This window comes from Microchirus variegatus (assembly GCF_963457635.1).
Source record: "Microchirus variegatus genome assembly, chromosome: 23".
In the NCBI taxonomy this organism is placed as follows: domain Eukaryota; kingdom Metazoa; phylum Chordata; class Actinopteri; order Pleuronectiformes; family Soleidae; genus Microchirus; species Microchirus variegatus.
Window position 1 is genome coordinate 19238960 of NC_139824.1, and position 15000 is coordinate 19253959.

General features: G+C 41.1%; 1 protein-coding gene across 1 annotated transcript in view; it reads left to right on the forward strand.

Annotated features, from left to right (window-relative positions):
* LOC310943984 (VPS10 domain-containing receptor SorCS1-like) overlaps positions 1-15000 on the forward strand; it is a gene marked incomplete at both ends in the record, with an annotated part of 78282 nt that overhangs the window by 59965 nt on the left and 3317 nt on the right. The window contains 16 exons of the mRNA XM_083909680.1: positions 1-39; positions 522-611; positions 1363-1542; positions 3665-3811; positions 4873-4975; positions 6599-6675; positions 6955-7046; positions 7551-7658; positions 8248-8365; positions 9752-9885; positions 10760-10873; positions 11892-12063; positions 12360-12546; positions 13236-13369; positions 14129-14255; positions 14906-15000. The exon at positions 1-39 is cut by the window's left edge and continues 80 nt beyond it; the exon at positions 14906-15000 is cut by the window's right edge and continues 18 nt beyond it. Of these exons, the coding sequence (XP_083765806.1) occupies positions 1-39; positions 522-611; positions 1363-1542; positions 3665-3811; positions 4873-4975; positions 6599-6675; positions 6955-7046; positions 7551-7658; positions 8248-8365; positions 9752-9885; positions 10760-10873; positions 11892-12063; positions 12360-12546; positions 13236-13369; positions 14129-14255; positions 14906-15000 (1917 nt within the window). The remainder of the gene's footprint in view (positions 40-521; positions 612-1362; positions 1543-3664; positions 3812-4872; positions 4976-6598; positions 6676-6954; positions 7047-7550; positions 7659-8247; positions 8366-9751; positions 9886-10759; positions 10874-11891; positions 12064-12359; positions 12547-13235; positions 13370-14128; positions 14256-14905) is intronic.

Consider the following 15000-nt stretch of genomic DNA (forward strand, 5'->3'; position numbering starts at 1 on the left):
AATTCTCTGGTGGTGCAGGATGAGTATGTGTTTGTCCAGGTGAGTCATTCGTTCAGTCATTCATTCATTCATTCAGTCATTCATTCATTCATTCAGTCAGTCATTCGTTCATTGACCAGTTTGCTCAGTGAAAATCACCAGAACATAGTTTGAGAGTTGTTTTTAGGAACTTCTTTGAGGTCATTCTAAGAAAAGACTTTAAACTCCTCATGTGTTGTGTCAACATTCAGCCTCACTAACAATGATGCAGGATGTAGTAACACAGAGGCCGTGTAACAAAGTAGAGAAAAAAAGCTAAAGATATAATGTTTTAATATTGTAAAGATCATGATGATGTAAACTAATACATCATTATCTTATTATCAACGTAATGATCATGATAATGTAAAGCACACAGTGGTAGATGTTTGGCTTTAACATCTGTGTGATTCCTAACACTCAGACTGTTTAAGTGCTTCATGCTTCAGTAAAATCTTCATGTTTTCACTCTGTGTCTCACTCACATTCTCCATCACCTCAAGGTTTCAACGGCGGGAAAACCAATCTACTACGTGTCGGCTAAAAGAGACATCTTTACTCCCATGAAGCTGCCCAAGTACACACTTCCCCAGGTAAATAATAAAGCTGCGTTCAGCTTAAACACGCCTCTAAATGACTGAAGCAGAATGAATTGTAGTCATTAAAGCTTCACCAGAGACTCTGACACCACTTCCTGTTATTTATGGGCTAACTCAAGGCAAAAGGTAACTCTCTGTTGTTATTCTGAGCTGCTCTGCATGAGCAGCACTGAGTCTGTCACGCAGCTCCGCTGACAATTAAAACATGTTTTATTCAATCAAACCCTCGTCCTCCTCCTCCTCCTCCTCCTCCTCCTCCTCCTCACTCTGAGGTGATGTTGGCACAGCGAGAGGCAGATGAAGCACAGAACCAAGCAGCATGTTCTCTGCTGCATAATCTCTGCCTGGTGTACTTTTAATGACTGCTGCATCCTCTCAGTTATAATCTCTTGTTCTTCTGATTATTTCATGTGATTAAGCTCAGTAGGTGCTGAAGAGCAGTATACAACACAGACGTTAAAGTCCTCATCACCACATAAAGACATCGTTAGACAGAGAAAAGCTTTTCACATAATAATAATCAGAATATGTTAAATGCTTTTCATTTAAACTTCATTTGTCTCTTTGTCGTTATGTTTTGTTCACAAACTACTGACGTGTGACGACTGAGAGCTTTAATAATGCAGCACAAACAGCATCATAAAGTGTGTCAAACACACATTACCATTACCAAACAGGACCAGGTCACTGACTCTGGACACACTTACTTTATTCAGGACCTTCTTTGTCTTTATGTCCCTTCCAGAGCCTGCATGTGATCAGCACAGATGAGAACCGTGTGGTAGCAGCCGTTCAGGAGTGGAACCAGAATGAAACGTATAACCTGTACGTGTCAGACACCATGGGCGTCTTCTACACTCTGGCCCTGGAGAACGTGGTCAGCAGCATGGGCCCTGAAGGCAACGTCATGGTGGACCTGTACGAGGTGAACTGATACATCATTGTCTTATTATCACTAACATATTTAACAGTACTCTGTCTCTACTGTCTCTACTGTCTCTGTCTCTACTGTCTCTACTGTCTCTACTACAGTCTCTACTACAGTCTCTACCCTCTCTACAGTCTCTACTGTCTCTACCGTCTCTACTACTGTCTCTACTACAGTCTCTACTGTCTCTACAGTTACTGTCTCTACTGTCTTTACAGCCTCTACAGTCTCTGTCTCTACTGTCTCTACTGTCTCTACAGTCTCTACTGTCTCTACTGTCTCTACTACAGTCTGTACAGTCTCTGTAGTCTCTACTACAGTCTCTACAGTCTCTACTACTGTCTCTACTACAGTCTCTACTACTGTCTCTACTGTCTCTACTACAGTCTCTACTACAGTCTGTACAGTCTCCACTGTCTCTACTACTGTCTCTACTACAGTCTCTGCTACTGTCTCTACAGTCTCTACTACAGTCTCTACTGTCTGTACTACAGTCTCTACTACTGTTTCTACTGTCTGTACTACATTCTCTACTATCTCTACAGTCTCTAATACAGTCTCTACTATCTCTACTGTCTCTACTACAGTCTCTACTACAGTCTCTACTACAGTCTCTACAGTCTCTACTACAGTCTCTACTGTCTCTACTACAGTCTGTACTACTGTCTCTACAGTCTCTACTACAGTCTCTACTACAGTCTCTACTGTCTCTACTGTCTCTACAGTCTCTACTACAGTCTCTACTGTCTCTACAGTCTCTACTACAGTCTCTACTACAGTCTCTACTGTCTCTACTGTCTCTACTGTCTCTACAGTCTCTACTACAGTCTCTACTGTCTCTACAGTCTCTACTGTCTCTACCACAGTCTGTACAGTCTCTGTAGTCTCTACTACAGTCTCTACAGTCTCTACTACTGTCTCTACTACAGTCTCTACTACAGTCTCTACTATCTCTACTGTCTCTACAGTCTCTACTATCTCTACTACAGTCTCTACTACTGTCTCTACTGTCTCTACTACTGTCTCTACTGTCTCTACTACTGTCTCTACCACAGTCTCTACCACAGTCTGTACAGCACAGCATGTGAATACTCGAGCAGCTTCAAAGTGCTGACATCCACAAAGGCGAGATGGGATAGTGCCAGGGATATAGATTTTTTTTTTTTTTTTGGAGGCTGAGATTATATTTTTCTTTGATGAATAAATGCAGATATTACCTCACAAAATGATGAAAAAGTAAATCAATAAATAAACATGTGCTAAAAGTATACTGTGTATATATACTATATTATCATATACCAGTATTCCACAGTACATCATGCATTGTGATTATGCTATAAAATGAAGATGACAATAATTAACCAGGATGTTTTGACATAGACTGATGTGAGATGTTTTAATTGAGTGAAATCTGGTGCAGACATCATGTTCCTGAGCGCACATTAAAATCCTCTTCAAATACATCAGAGTAGTGAGTGTGTGAGTGTGTGAGTGTGTATTTATCTCTGGATCAGGTGATGAATCACTCACTGATGCTGCTCATGTCTCACCGTGGCCTCACTGGTGGAATCAAATCCACGCTCTTGATTGAGGTCACCACCCAAAAAATGTGGGATATGCAAAAACTGCTCCTCCAAGGAAGATTGAAGTATGTGTCAATGACTAAAGTGGAGTTACTTTTCTTAAAGTCACTTCAGTCTCTCTGAGCTCTGTCACAGTCCAGTCACAATCATTTAAGACGCACATTGATTACTCACAAGTTCTCAGAAAGTTGATGATTTCTCACTCAGGCTTCGAGACTGTGTGTGGATTTGTTATGAATACAGACGAGGATGGAACAGACTCCTGTTTCCCCAAAGACATGGATGTGATTCTCTTAGCGCTGAATTGGAGTTTTATTCATTCATTTATTTATTTATTTATTTGTTCAATATCAAGTTAAAACAGGCTGATGCATGGGACTCCTGGTTTTCAGTCCCTTCTGCAACATCCTGCTTTAAGGCAAACGTTTAAGGGTTATTTTCCATATGAGCACATGAAGCCTGTGAGTTAGTGTTAACATATTTAACAGTCTCTGCTAAACTGCAGCTAAAAGCTTGACTTTGTCCTCATGTCGCAGGTCGCAGGAATTAAAGGGATGTTCTTAGCCAACAAAAAGACGGACAACCAGGTGAAGACACACATCACCTACAACAGAGGCAGAGACTGGAGGCTGCTGCAGGCGCCCAGCAGAGACCTGAGGGCCAACAGCATCCACTGTGTGCTGGTGAGAGTCTCAGGCATTTCTTCTTCTTACTGTTGTAAATGTGCTTCAAAGAGAGGCCTTGACGAGAACTCTGTCAAAGCTGAGTGCTCTGAGGCTGCAGAGCTGAAAGGTCGGCCATTTTGATTCAGTCCAACGAGACCTGACCTCTCACTGAAGAAAGATGGAGAGGAAGATGTGACGATGCTCTTTTTATCATCTGTCTCTGTCAAAGTCTCTGACTGTAAAAGTCTGACGAAGATGGAAGTGTAGATTTGTGTTTGTGTCACTGTTGTGTGTTTGTGTCACTGTTGTGTGTTTGTGTGTCTGGTAAAGGAAAAGCCTTTCTCTCTCAGCCTGAATCCACACGAGCTGAAGTCTTTAGTATGTTAAGAATCAGCTCCTCACTTGAAAACTTCACGATCTCAGTCAGTAATTGTGTTGCTTTGTAAAACCTTGACTCTCCTCAGTTTAACATCACAGCACAGAGGAGCTGCTGATCCATCACTAAGTTCACATGTGGTGTTTAGGGAATTGTGTGTTTGAAAGATCCTGCGTTAACACACTGATTCTCACTGTGGAGTCTGCTGCAGGAGAGTGGACATTCACACAGTTTATATACACATGTATATGAATGTGTACATTCACACAGTTTATATACGTGTGTATATTCACACAGTTTATATACACATGTATATGAATGTGTACATTCACACAGTTTATATACATGTGTATATGAATGTGTATATTCACACATTGAAGCTAATAGTGTAGAATGGCCCATATATATGAATAATGTTGATAAACCACTGAGTCTTGCAGTGTCACGGTTCTCCTTCCTCACATATTACACAGTCATTTGTCCAGAATTGTCAGACTTAATAAAGAGCTAAACAGAACATCACGGCTGCACCACTGACAGTTTGTCTGAGTAAAGGTTAACCCAATCAAAATGAATGGTGAGCTCAGCCAATGGGAGAAATCCGTCTGTGATGAAACGTACGACTCCTACGATCCTTTATTCACGAGTGTTGTGCTGACTTTGATGGTTTGGATAATTGAGAGCTGTGATTCCTCTGCTGCAGCCGTACTGTTCACTTCATCTCCATCTGCACGTGTCGGCTAATCCTTACACATCTGGAAACATCGCCAGCAGAGACTCAGCTCCAGGGATCATCGTCGCATCAGGTGAGTGAGACCAGACTGATGCTCTACTTTCTCTAATCTGTTCTTCTGAACTTTCCCTGTTTGTTAACAAACCTTTTTATTATTTTACACTCATGTGTTTATACTGTTAGTATTTGTACGATTATATCAGCATCGAGACATGGAGCAAGATCTCATTTTAGAGTTTTGATAGCGCTATCATCATGTCCTCATATGGCATCTACTTTTCAATATGATCATATTGATAGGGATAACTTGTGTCTGTTTGTGTGTGTGTGTGTGTGTGTGTGTGTGTGTGTGTGTGTGTGTGTGTGTGTGTGTGTGTGTGTGTGTGTGTGTGTGTGTGTGTGTGTGTGTGTGTGTGTGTGTGTGTGTGTGTGTGTGTGTGTGTGTGTGTGTGTGTGTGTGTATATATGTATATTTGAAAGCATCTGATTGAGATGATGAAGATAATTGAGAATGACGTACAGACTGTTCAGACGTCTCTGATTCTCCAGGTCATTCTTCCTTCTTCATAAATTGGCCCTCACAGTTCACTGTGGAGCTCCTCGTTCACAGCAGCATTAGATAATGTTAAAATAATAATGTTATGCTAACTCAAAGAGACAAAGACCATGAAAATCACTCAGACTGACAAAGAAGAAAAGAAATCTGCCTCTTTGAGTTAGCTGCAAATCTTGGCACTCAACATTTTTCTCTGCTGCAGCTTTTAAAGTCTGCAGTCGCCAAAGCACATGCAGCTTTTCTTTTAGTGTGTGTGTGTGTGTGTGTGTGTGTGTGTGTGTGTGTGTGTGTGTGTGTGTGTGTGTGTGTGTGTGTGTGTGTGTGTGTGTGTGTGTGTGTGTGTGTGTGTGTGTGTGTGTGTGTGTGTGTGTCACCTTCAAACTGACAGGACAACACAAAGTCAGGAAAACACAGTCTGTAAATAGTCCTGATGGTTGAGTCCTGATCACAGATCATCATGATAAAGTCTGATCTGTGACACTGACGCTCGTCACTGTTTAAAACACAGGTGAACTTTGAACACTTGTTCTGTTGATGACAGTTTTCAGTTGCACAGAATCAGCAGCAGTGAGTCGTGGATCAGATCAGCTTCACCTTCACATTATTATTAGTAATGTTCATATCCACGCTCCTTCTTTTCTAGTCACAATCTCACAGCTCCACTTTTCCTGAAAGCTCAGATTTCTGACGTTGTTGCATGTTTTGTATAAATGTAGAAGAGTTCTGCAGCAGCATCCATGTTGTTGTTGTTGCCTAGCAGCTGTGTCCTCATGACTTCCTCTGACTGTGGTTAAGAAAGAGTTTACAGACGATAAAACCTGCAGTAAATATAGGCAAAGAGCCAGAAAAGCATTCACAAAGCCTGTGTTCATGTCCTCAGAAACAGTGAAAGATCTGGATTTATCGCTTCATTTAGGAGTTTGGGCAAATGTCAGTGAGCTGTAGATCTTCTCCTGGAGCCTCCTGCTGTGTGTTCACCGCTGTCTGACGGCTCTTTACAAACGTTTGCCTTTCATTTGCTGTCAAACATTCATCATTTCCTCTTCCCACACTTTCAGGCTTCACCTACAAATGTGATTTAAAACCTGTCTCTCTCTCTGTCTGTCTGTCTCTCTGTCTCTCTCTCTGTCTCACCTTCAGGCTCATTTGGCTCAGAGCTGACGAGCAGCAACGTCAGTGTGTACATCACCTCAGACGCTGGGAACACCTGGAGACAGGTGAGCTAACTTTACATCAGACCATTAACACATGGAGACAGGTGAGACAGGTGAGACACATTGAGACAGGTGAGACACATGGAGACAGGTGAGACAGGTGAGACACATTGAGACGGGTGAGTTTTCACTGAAACTATGGACAGAGTTCACTGTCACAGGAATGACCTGAATGTTGGAGAAACATCTGTTTATTATGGAATAACCCTGTCCCTTTAAGAAGCTGTTTTATTATTATTATTATTATTATTATTATTATTATTATTGTCTCTGTCTTTGCAGATCTTTGATGAGGAGTATGCAGTACTCTATCTCAACAAAGGAGGCGCTCTGGTTGCAATAAGACACACTCCACTTCCCATCCGACACCTGTGGTGAGTCATTATGATGGAGGCACAATTTGTCACAGCAGGATTAATTATTCTGAGAGGAAGAGAAGTCAGACAAAGGTTATGTTAGGAGCTGCTGTAAATATAGAAATATATATATATATATATAAATATAAATATATATCTATATATAGATATATATATAGATATATATATATATATATGTATGCACACACACGACCTGTGGGTTTCACCTCTTTGAGTTTGAAGCAGTAATGAGAGGAGATGAGTGAGCCGTTCCTGCACTGAATATGAAATAAAGTTGTTAAACAACTCTCAGGGTCATTAGGAGGAGGAGGAGGAGGAAGAGGAGGAGGAAGAGGAGGAGGAGGAGGAAGAGGAGGAGGAGGAGGAGGAAGAGGAGGAGGAGAAGGAGGGGGAGGAGGAGGAGGAAGAGGAGGAGGAGGAGGAGGAGGAGGAGGATGAGGATGAGGAAGAGGAGGATTATCTTGTTCTCCCCTGTGTAATGAAGTCTGTTTGTGTTCTCAGGTTGAGCTTCGATGAAGGTCGTCAGTGGAACAAATACAGCTTCACTAACACGCCTCTGTTTGTGGACGGTGTGTTGGGAGAACCTGGAGAGGAGACACTGATCATGACGTGAGAGGAAAACTTTATGTTTTTATATGAATGAAAATAACACGTAAACACGTTCATGTGGTTCAGTCCATTCAGGAACAAGACTCTGCTTCTGTTTCTGTGACTGATGTTTTTATAGTTTTTATACTCCAGAGAGACGACAACAGACAGGGAAGCACAAGTGTGTGTGTGTGTGTGTGTGTGTGTGTGTGCGTGTGTGCGTGCGTGTGTGTGTGTGTGTGTGTGCTGCTCCGTCTAATAGGGTTGACTTCAGCGTTCCTGCGTCTGTTTTCATTCTCATGAATAACAAATCAGGATGTAAGCGACATCAAAAGTGTTAACTCCACATTAGGAGTACAGGACATCAGTGCTGTGGCAGCTCGACAACAACAACAACAACAACAACAACAACAACAACAACACAACTGTCCATGAAGGAAATGATCAAGAAAGTTAGAGAAAGTTTAAACAGCATCAGAAAGTGCACCAGGAGAAATGAGTGTGATTTAACTCGTCCTCACATATCTGAGGGTGTGTGTGTGTGTGTGTGTGTGTGTGTGTGTGTTTACTATAGAGTTATTTAGTCGTTTTATCATGTTTTGTGTTCCAGGATCTTCGGTCACGTCAGTCATCGCTCAGAATGGCAGTTGGTGAAGATCGACTTCAGGTCCATCTTCAACAGAAGATGCTCTGAAGCAGATTATCAGACGTGGCACCTGCACAACCAGGTACATGTACATGGTTAGAATATCTACTGTGTTTTAATGTAGTCATGTGTTTATTGATAAATCACCATCAGTGCAAATAATGGATCACATTTTTGATTTTGTTAGTTTCAACTTCTGCTGAATTGGTGAAATTGGTTGAAAAGCTTGCAGTTATACAAACACGTGACTGCCTCACTCACCATAATACATATACAAGGATAATGTAATGTACAAATACACATATACATGTACGATGGAGAGTTGAACATATACTGTACAAACTGCAGCTCAGGCCAAAGCAGCAGATCCACAGAGTGTGAACACACAAACACACAAACACACAAACAACCTTCTGTACATGGTGACGTCAGAGCTGCTCATGAGCGCCACCTTCATCATAAACACTTGTTGTTCCATAATGAGACAGGAATAATGACGTTTTCTCTGCTTTACACCTGTAAACACGTCCAGACCCAGAGTGTAATTGGTTGAGATGAACGTATGTTCAGAGGCTGAGGTTATAATCTCTACATGTAAGACGACAAAAGTCTGAGCCAATCACTGAGCTAACCTGATCTAACCCTGATCTAACCTGATCTAACCTGAGCTAACCTGAGCTAACCTGATCTAACCTGATCTGACCTGAGCTAACCTTAGCTAACCTGATCTAACCTAACCTGATCTAACCTGAGCTAACCTGAGCTAACCTGATCTAACCTGATCTGACCTGAGCTAACCTTAGCTAACCTGATCTAACCTAACCTGATCTAACCTGAGCTAACCTGATCTAGCCTAATCTAACCTGATCTAACCTAACCTGATCTAACCTGATCTAACCTGATCTAACCTGATCTAACCTGGACAAATGTTCCTGAAAACAGACGACTGATAAATCCTGGCTTTTTGTGGAGTTTCTGTGTTCACAGGCAGGTTTAGTTTAAAGTGTCTCTCTACTGACACCTAATGTACAAAGAGAGAATGTTCACTGGAGGACGGAGGAAACAGGGTGTTGTCTGTTTCTGCTGCAGCTCATTTCATATTCACTTCCTATACTCCACAGATTATAGATTCAAGGCTAAAAATGGATTTTGTGACGGCAACGTTCTGACTGAAGCTCCTTCTGAAGCATTCATGCCTGTGTCACACACACACACACACACACACACACACACACACACACACACACACACACACACACACACACACACACACACAGCAGTGTGAACAGTTGTTAGCTTTAGCTCAGCACAAAGTGAAGGAAGACTCATGTATATAGGAGCTGAAGAAAAGCTCAGCAGCAGAGCGTCCCTCACACACACACACACACACACACACACACACACATGACTGGTGTACATTATTGATGCTGGTGAGTGAAACAGGAATAAAAAGTCAGTGTGTTCACAGGGAGAGCCGTGTCTCATGGGACTGAAGAGAATCTACCGCAAACTCAAGCCCATATCCAGGTGCGTCATGGGAAAGATCAACTCTGTGTCCATGACGTCAGGCGCCTGTGAATGTACTGAGGCTGACTTTGAGTGGTGAGTGTGTGTGATGTTAAAGGTGATTCCACCAAAGAGAAGGTCCTCAACATCATCATCTTATACTTTAATAGACATTAACACGTGTGTGTTTTCACCATCAGTTGTGTCATCGTTTACAAGAACAACATTTTATTACTTCAACAACGTTAATATTCCTCTGCATCTTCATAATCCCGGTCCAGGTCTGTTTGGGTCCAGGTCTGCAGGTCTGTTTGGGTCCAGGTCTGCAGGTCTGTTTGGGTCCAGGTCTGCAGGTCTGTTTGGGTCCAGGTCTGCAGGTCTGGTCTCTTGAGGTCTGCAGGTCTTGCAGCAGCAGAATCATCACCATCATAAATCACAGGTCTTAATAGCTTTCATTAACAATCACAACAGTTTTGCATGTCGCACTAATTGGACCAATTTGTCCTGATCATTTCGGACACACACACACACACACAAACACACACACACACACACACACACACACACACACACACACACACACACACACACACACACACACACACAGTAGACACAGAGCTGCTCTGCTTTTAATTTGTAGGACAAACAACTCGTGGTCTTCGTTTCCAAATAAAAAAGAAAGGAAATAGGCAGAGAAATCCTGTTAGTGAGGTTTTATCATTAACTATCATTAACTATCATTAACTATCATTAACTACGTTCACTCACCTCAACATGTTCTATTATCCTTTGATTTGTCTGTGAAACACATCAGTCAAGAGTGAAGAAGTGAAGTCTCTGACGTCTGCATCAGTCTGTGATTGAACCACATTAACTCTTACTGTCTGTCTGTCTGTCTGACTGTCTATCTGTCTGTCTGTGTCTGTCTGTCTGTCTGTGTCTGTCTGTCTGTCTGCTGACATCATTACAGTGATTACGGCTATGAGAGACGCAGTGACGGCAAGTGTTCGCCGGCCTTTTGGTTCCATCTGTCCTCCATGTCCAGGAGCTGCACAACGGGGATGACTTTCCTCAACCGCACTGGGTAAACACACACACACACACACACACACACACACACACACACACACACACACACACACACACACAGCAGCAGGAATCATGTGATCTGTCATCGGTGAAGTCCACTTCTTAGACTTTAGACCTAAAGCTGATTTTAAGCTCATTTAAGCTGATCATCGTTAGATTATAGTTAGATTATTATAGTTAGATCATAGTTAGATTATTATAGTTAGATTATAGTTAGATTAGGGTTAGATTATTATAGGGTTAGGGTTAGATTATTATAGTTAGATTATAGTTAGATTATTATAGTTAGATTATAGTTAGATTATTATAGTTAGATCATAGTTAGATTATTATAGTTAGATTATAGTTAGATTAGGGTTAGATTATTATAGTTAGATTATAGTTAGAGCATAGTTAGATCATAGCTAGATTATAGTTAGATCATAGTTAGATTATAGTTAGATTATAGTTAGATCATAGTTAGATTATAGTTAGATTATAGTTAGATTATAGTTAGATCATAGTTAATAGTTAATAGATCATTGCTCTTTAAACAATAACATAATGAATCCAAAGCTATTGTGGCCTTTAGGATGTGATAGAATAAACCAACAGTGTGTAAATATATCATGTATAATATATTCTAAAACTGTCTGGACCATTAAAAAGAGATTATAAATTGTATTATAGTCGTGTTTTAAACCATTTCTTTGATCTTAATTAGCATCAGGTGTCGTCTGTCTTTTTTTATTTAAAGGAGAGAAATGCAGCAGTCGTTTGTCTTAGTAATTAAAGGAGAAGAAGAAGAAGAATACATATATATATATATATGTATATATATATATATATGTATATATATATATATATATATACATATATATATATATATATATACATATATACATATATACATATATATACATATATATATATAAAACAATGTTAAAGGTAAAGGCTCCAAACGATTTCATGTTCATTAACATTCACAAAAATTAAAATGTGTGTGCGTGCGCGCTTGTTTTGTTCACCTGCAGCTACAGGAAGGTGGTGTCTAATAACTGCACGGGTGGAGTCAGTGTGGAGTACACAGCCAGGAGGCAGCAGTGTCCAGTCCAAGCTCCTCGAGGTCTTCACCTGGTCACCAGTGAAGGTTCACTCACAGCAACACTAGGAAACAACGTCACCTTCATGGTTTTTCTGGAGGAGGTTGGTTACATTTAGACATTTAAACTGAATGATGTTTTATATCATACAATAATGATGTTTGACCTGCAGTGATCACATCATGAGTCTGAGGTTATAACTGTTATAACCTCATGTTCTCCACAGTTTTACCTTCATCTCACTCTGTTATAACCTCATGTTCTCTACAGTTTCTCCTTCATCTCACTCTGTTATAACCTCATGTTCTCCACAGTTTCTCCTTCATCTCACTCTGTTATAACCTCATATCCTGCCCGTCAAACCTCTGCAGATCTCCTCACAGTGTTAGTGTTCCTCAGGGCGATGGAGCGAGGACGAGCATCACTCTGGACTTTGGTGACGGACACGCTCTGACCTACTCTAACGTGAGCTCCATCGAGGACGGCATCAAACACGTCTACAGAGCTGTGGGGATCTACAGGGTAACGGCCACCGGGGAGAACAGCCTGGGCTCAGAGAGCGCCATGCTCTACTTACATGTAACATGTGAGATTATTTCACTTCTACACTCTTGTTTCACATTCTCTGGACTGTATTGTGCACAGTTTGCTGCTCGATGCTTTATCTTCTTGCACAACATGCTTCTCCATCCCATAACCAAACAAACCAGTGAGGCAGAACTAATCCCATTACACTTCATCTCTCTGCAGCCTCACAGTCTGACTGACCACCTCCACACACACACACACACACACACACACACACACACACACACACACACACACACACACACACACACACACACACACACACACACACACACACACACACACTCTGTGCTAACTGAACAAACAGAGCCACCACAGTCTCACCAGTGTCACCAATGAAAAATAACACACAGATGGTAGAAGACAGAGGTCCCAGAGCAGAGTCTCTACAAACTCTGTAACTCAACCTCTGTGTGTGTGTGTGTCTCTGTTTTTGTTTTTATTTATCTATTAGATAAGGACAATGATCATTAATCAACAGACAGGTTACCTGCACTAAACCAGCCAGAGTTAGCTATAAGTGCTAGTTACCGTCTGTTGTCCCGAACCAGATCTTAAAGGAACCCTGAAATACAACAGTTGATAAATCATACAGAATTAATTGTGTGTGTGTGTGTGTGTGTGTGTGTGTGTGTGTGTGTGTGTGTGTGTGTGTGTGTGTGTGTGTGTGTGTGTGTGTGTGTGTAGGTCAGCTGGAGTACATCCATCTCTCGGCTCCCTTTGTGGCGCTGAAGAATAAGGAAGTGAATCTGACGGCCGTTCTGTGGCCGAGCCAAGTGGGAACAGTCACCTACATCTGGTGGATCGGAAATAACACAGAGGTGAGTGAACACTGGTGTCTCTGCTGGAGGATCAGGAAGTAGGTTACTGATGCTTCTCTGTTCAGATATGTTTGTAAGAAGAAGTTAATCTGGTTCAGCTTTAATGAAACTATTCTGATAAACATGCAGACAATGACTGAGCAGAATGTGTCTTTGTCCACTGGATAATCAAGTTCAAAGGTTTGATATGAAGGAAAACCTGAGTCTGAGTCTGACTCTGTTATCTAAACATGACTCAAATTAAAAATATTAAACACCTTCAAATCCAATTTTTGACATCTGTGTCTTTATCACCTGATTTTATTTGTTTTTCTTGTGTCTGTTTTTTTAATCATGTAACCTCTGAAAGATGCCCTTAAATTAAATGTATTATCATTATTATTATTATTATTATTATTACATTTTATGTAAATAACTTGGTCATTCTGTCACCAACATACAGTGTGAGCCCGGTGATTTAATTTGACCGTTCTGTTTTTCACCTGAAAATATGTCAATAAAAGCATCATTTGTGGAGTTAGCTGTTTAAAGTGTGCGTGCGTGTGTGTGTGTGCGTGTGTGCGTGTGTGTGTGTGTGTCAGGCTGACACTTGTGTAGTGTAAATAACAGCAGATGTTAACCCCAGCAGCTGATACGTCTCTCTCTCTCTGGGGAAACCCTGAGATTTTGACTTTCTCTCCATCCTTCTAACCTCCACCATCCCTCTCCCTCTCTCTCTCTCTCTCTTTCTCTCTCTCCCTCCCTCTCTCTCTCTCCCAGCAGCCCATAATAACCCTGGAGGGAAGTGTGTCGTGTTCGTTCTCCAGTGAAGGCCTGAGCTCAGTGACTGTTCAGGTGTCTGCAGGGAACATGATTCTCCAGGACAGAAAAACCATCTCTGTGCACGGTGAGCTGATCACTGTCTGAGTCTCCTCTGGGATTGTGTCACTGTGTGATTGTGTCACTGTGTGATTGTGTGATTGTGTGTATCTGTGTAAACACAATGATGGGATGTGTCAGCACAGATGATCCACTCATACAGAGAGGGATCATCTTGTTTTCTTTGTCCACCTCTGATGATGATGATGATGATGATTCACAGACTTCACTCATTCATCAGGTTTGAGTCAAATCATCACACAGTTTTTCAAAATAAGATACTGGTACAAAAGCCTTTCTTTACCTTTCATTGAAGGAAACTCTGCTCAAGGTGTTTGATCAGATTAAAACATGAGACGCAGAATTAAAACACTGTCATAGAAGTGACAAACAGCAAGATACTGAGGTCAAATAAACATGAATAAAACATAAATATTCACAGATAAAAGAATGAGATAAATACAAATAAGTCAGTAAACATAGAATAAGCAAAGGATGAACTGTGATCAAATCAAAGGTGCATTTAAAGGAGATAAACATCATTTGTGTTTGCTCTTTAAAATGAAATGAAAGATAAATATTAAATGTCAGGTAAATGTCAGGTTAAATATGCGTTTGACAGATTTAACAAACACACAAACAGATGTTGAAGAAATAAAATCATCTCTGTCTCTGCAGAATATTTCAGATCTCATCTTCTCGCGTTTTCATCAAACCTCGACGATCACAACCCTGATGTGACAGAGTGGAGGCTGGACGTCAGCAGAGTCATC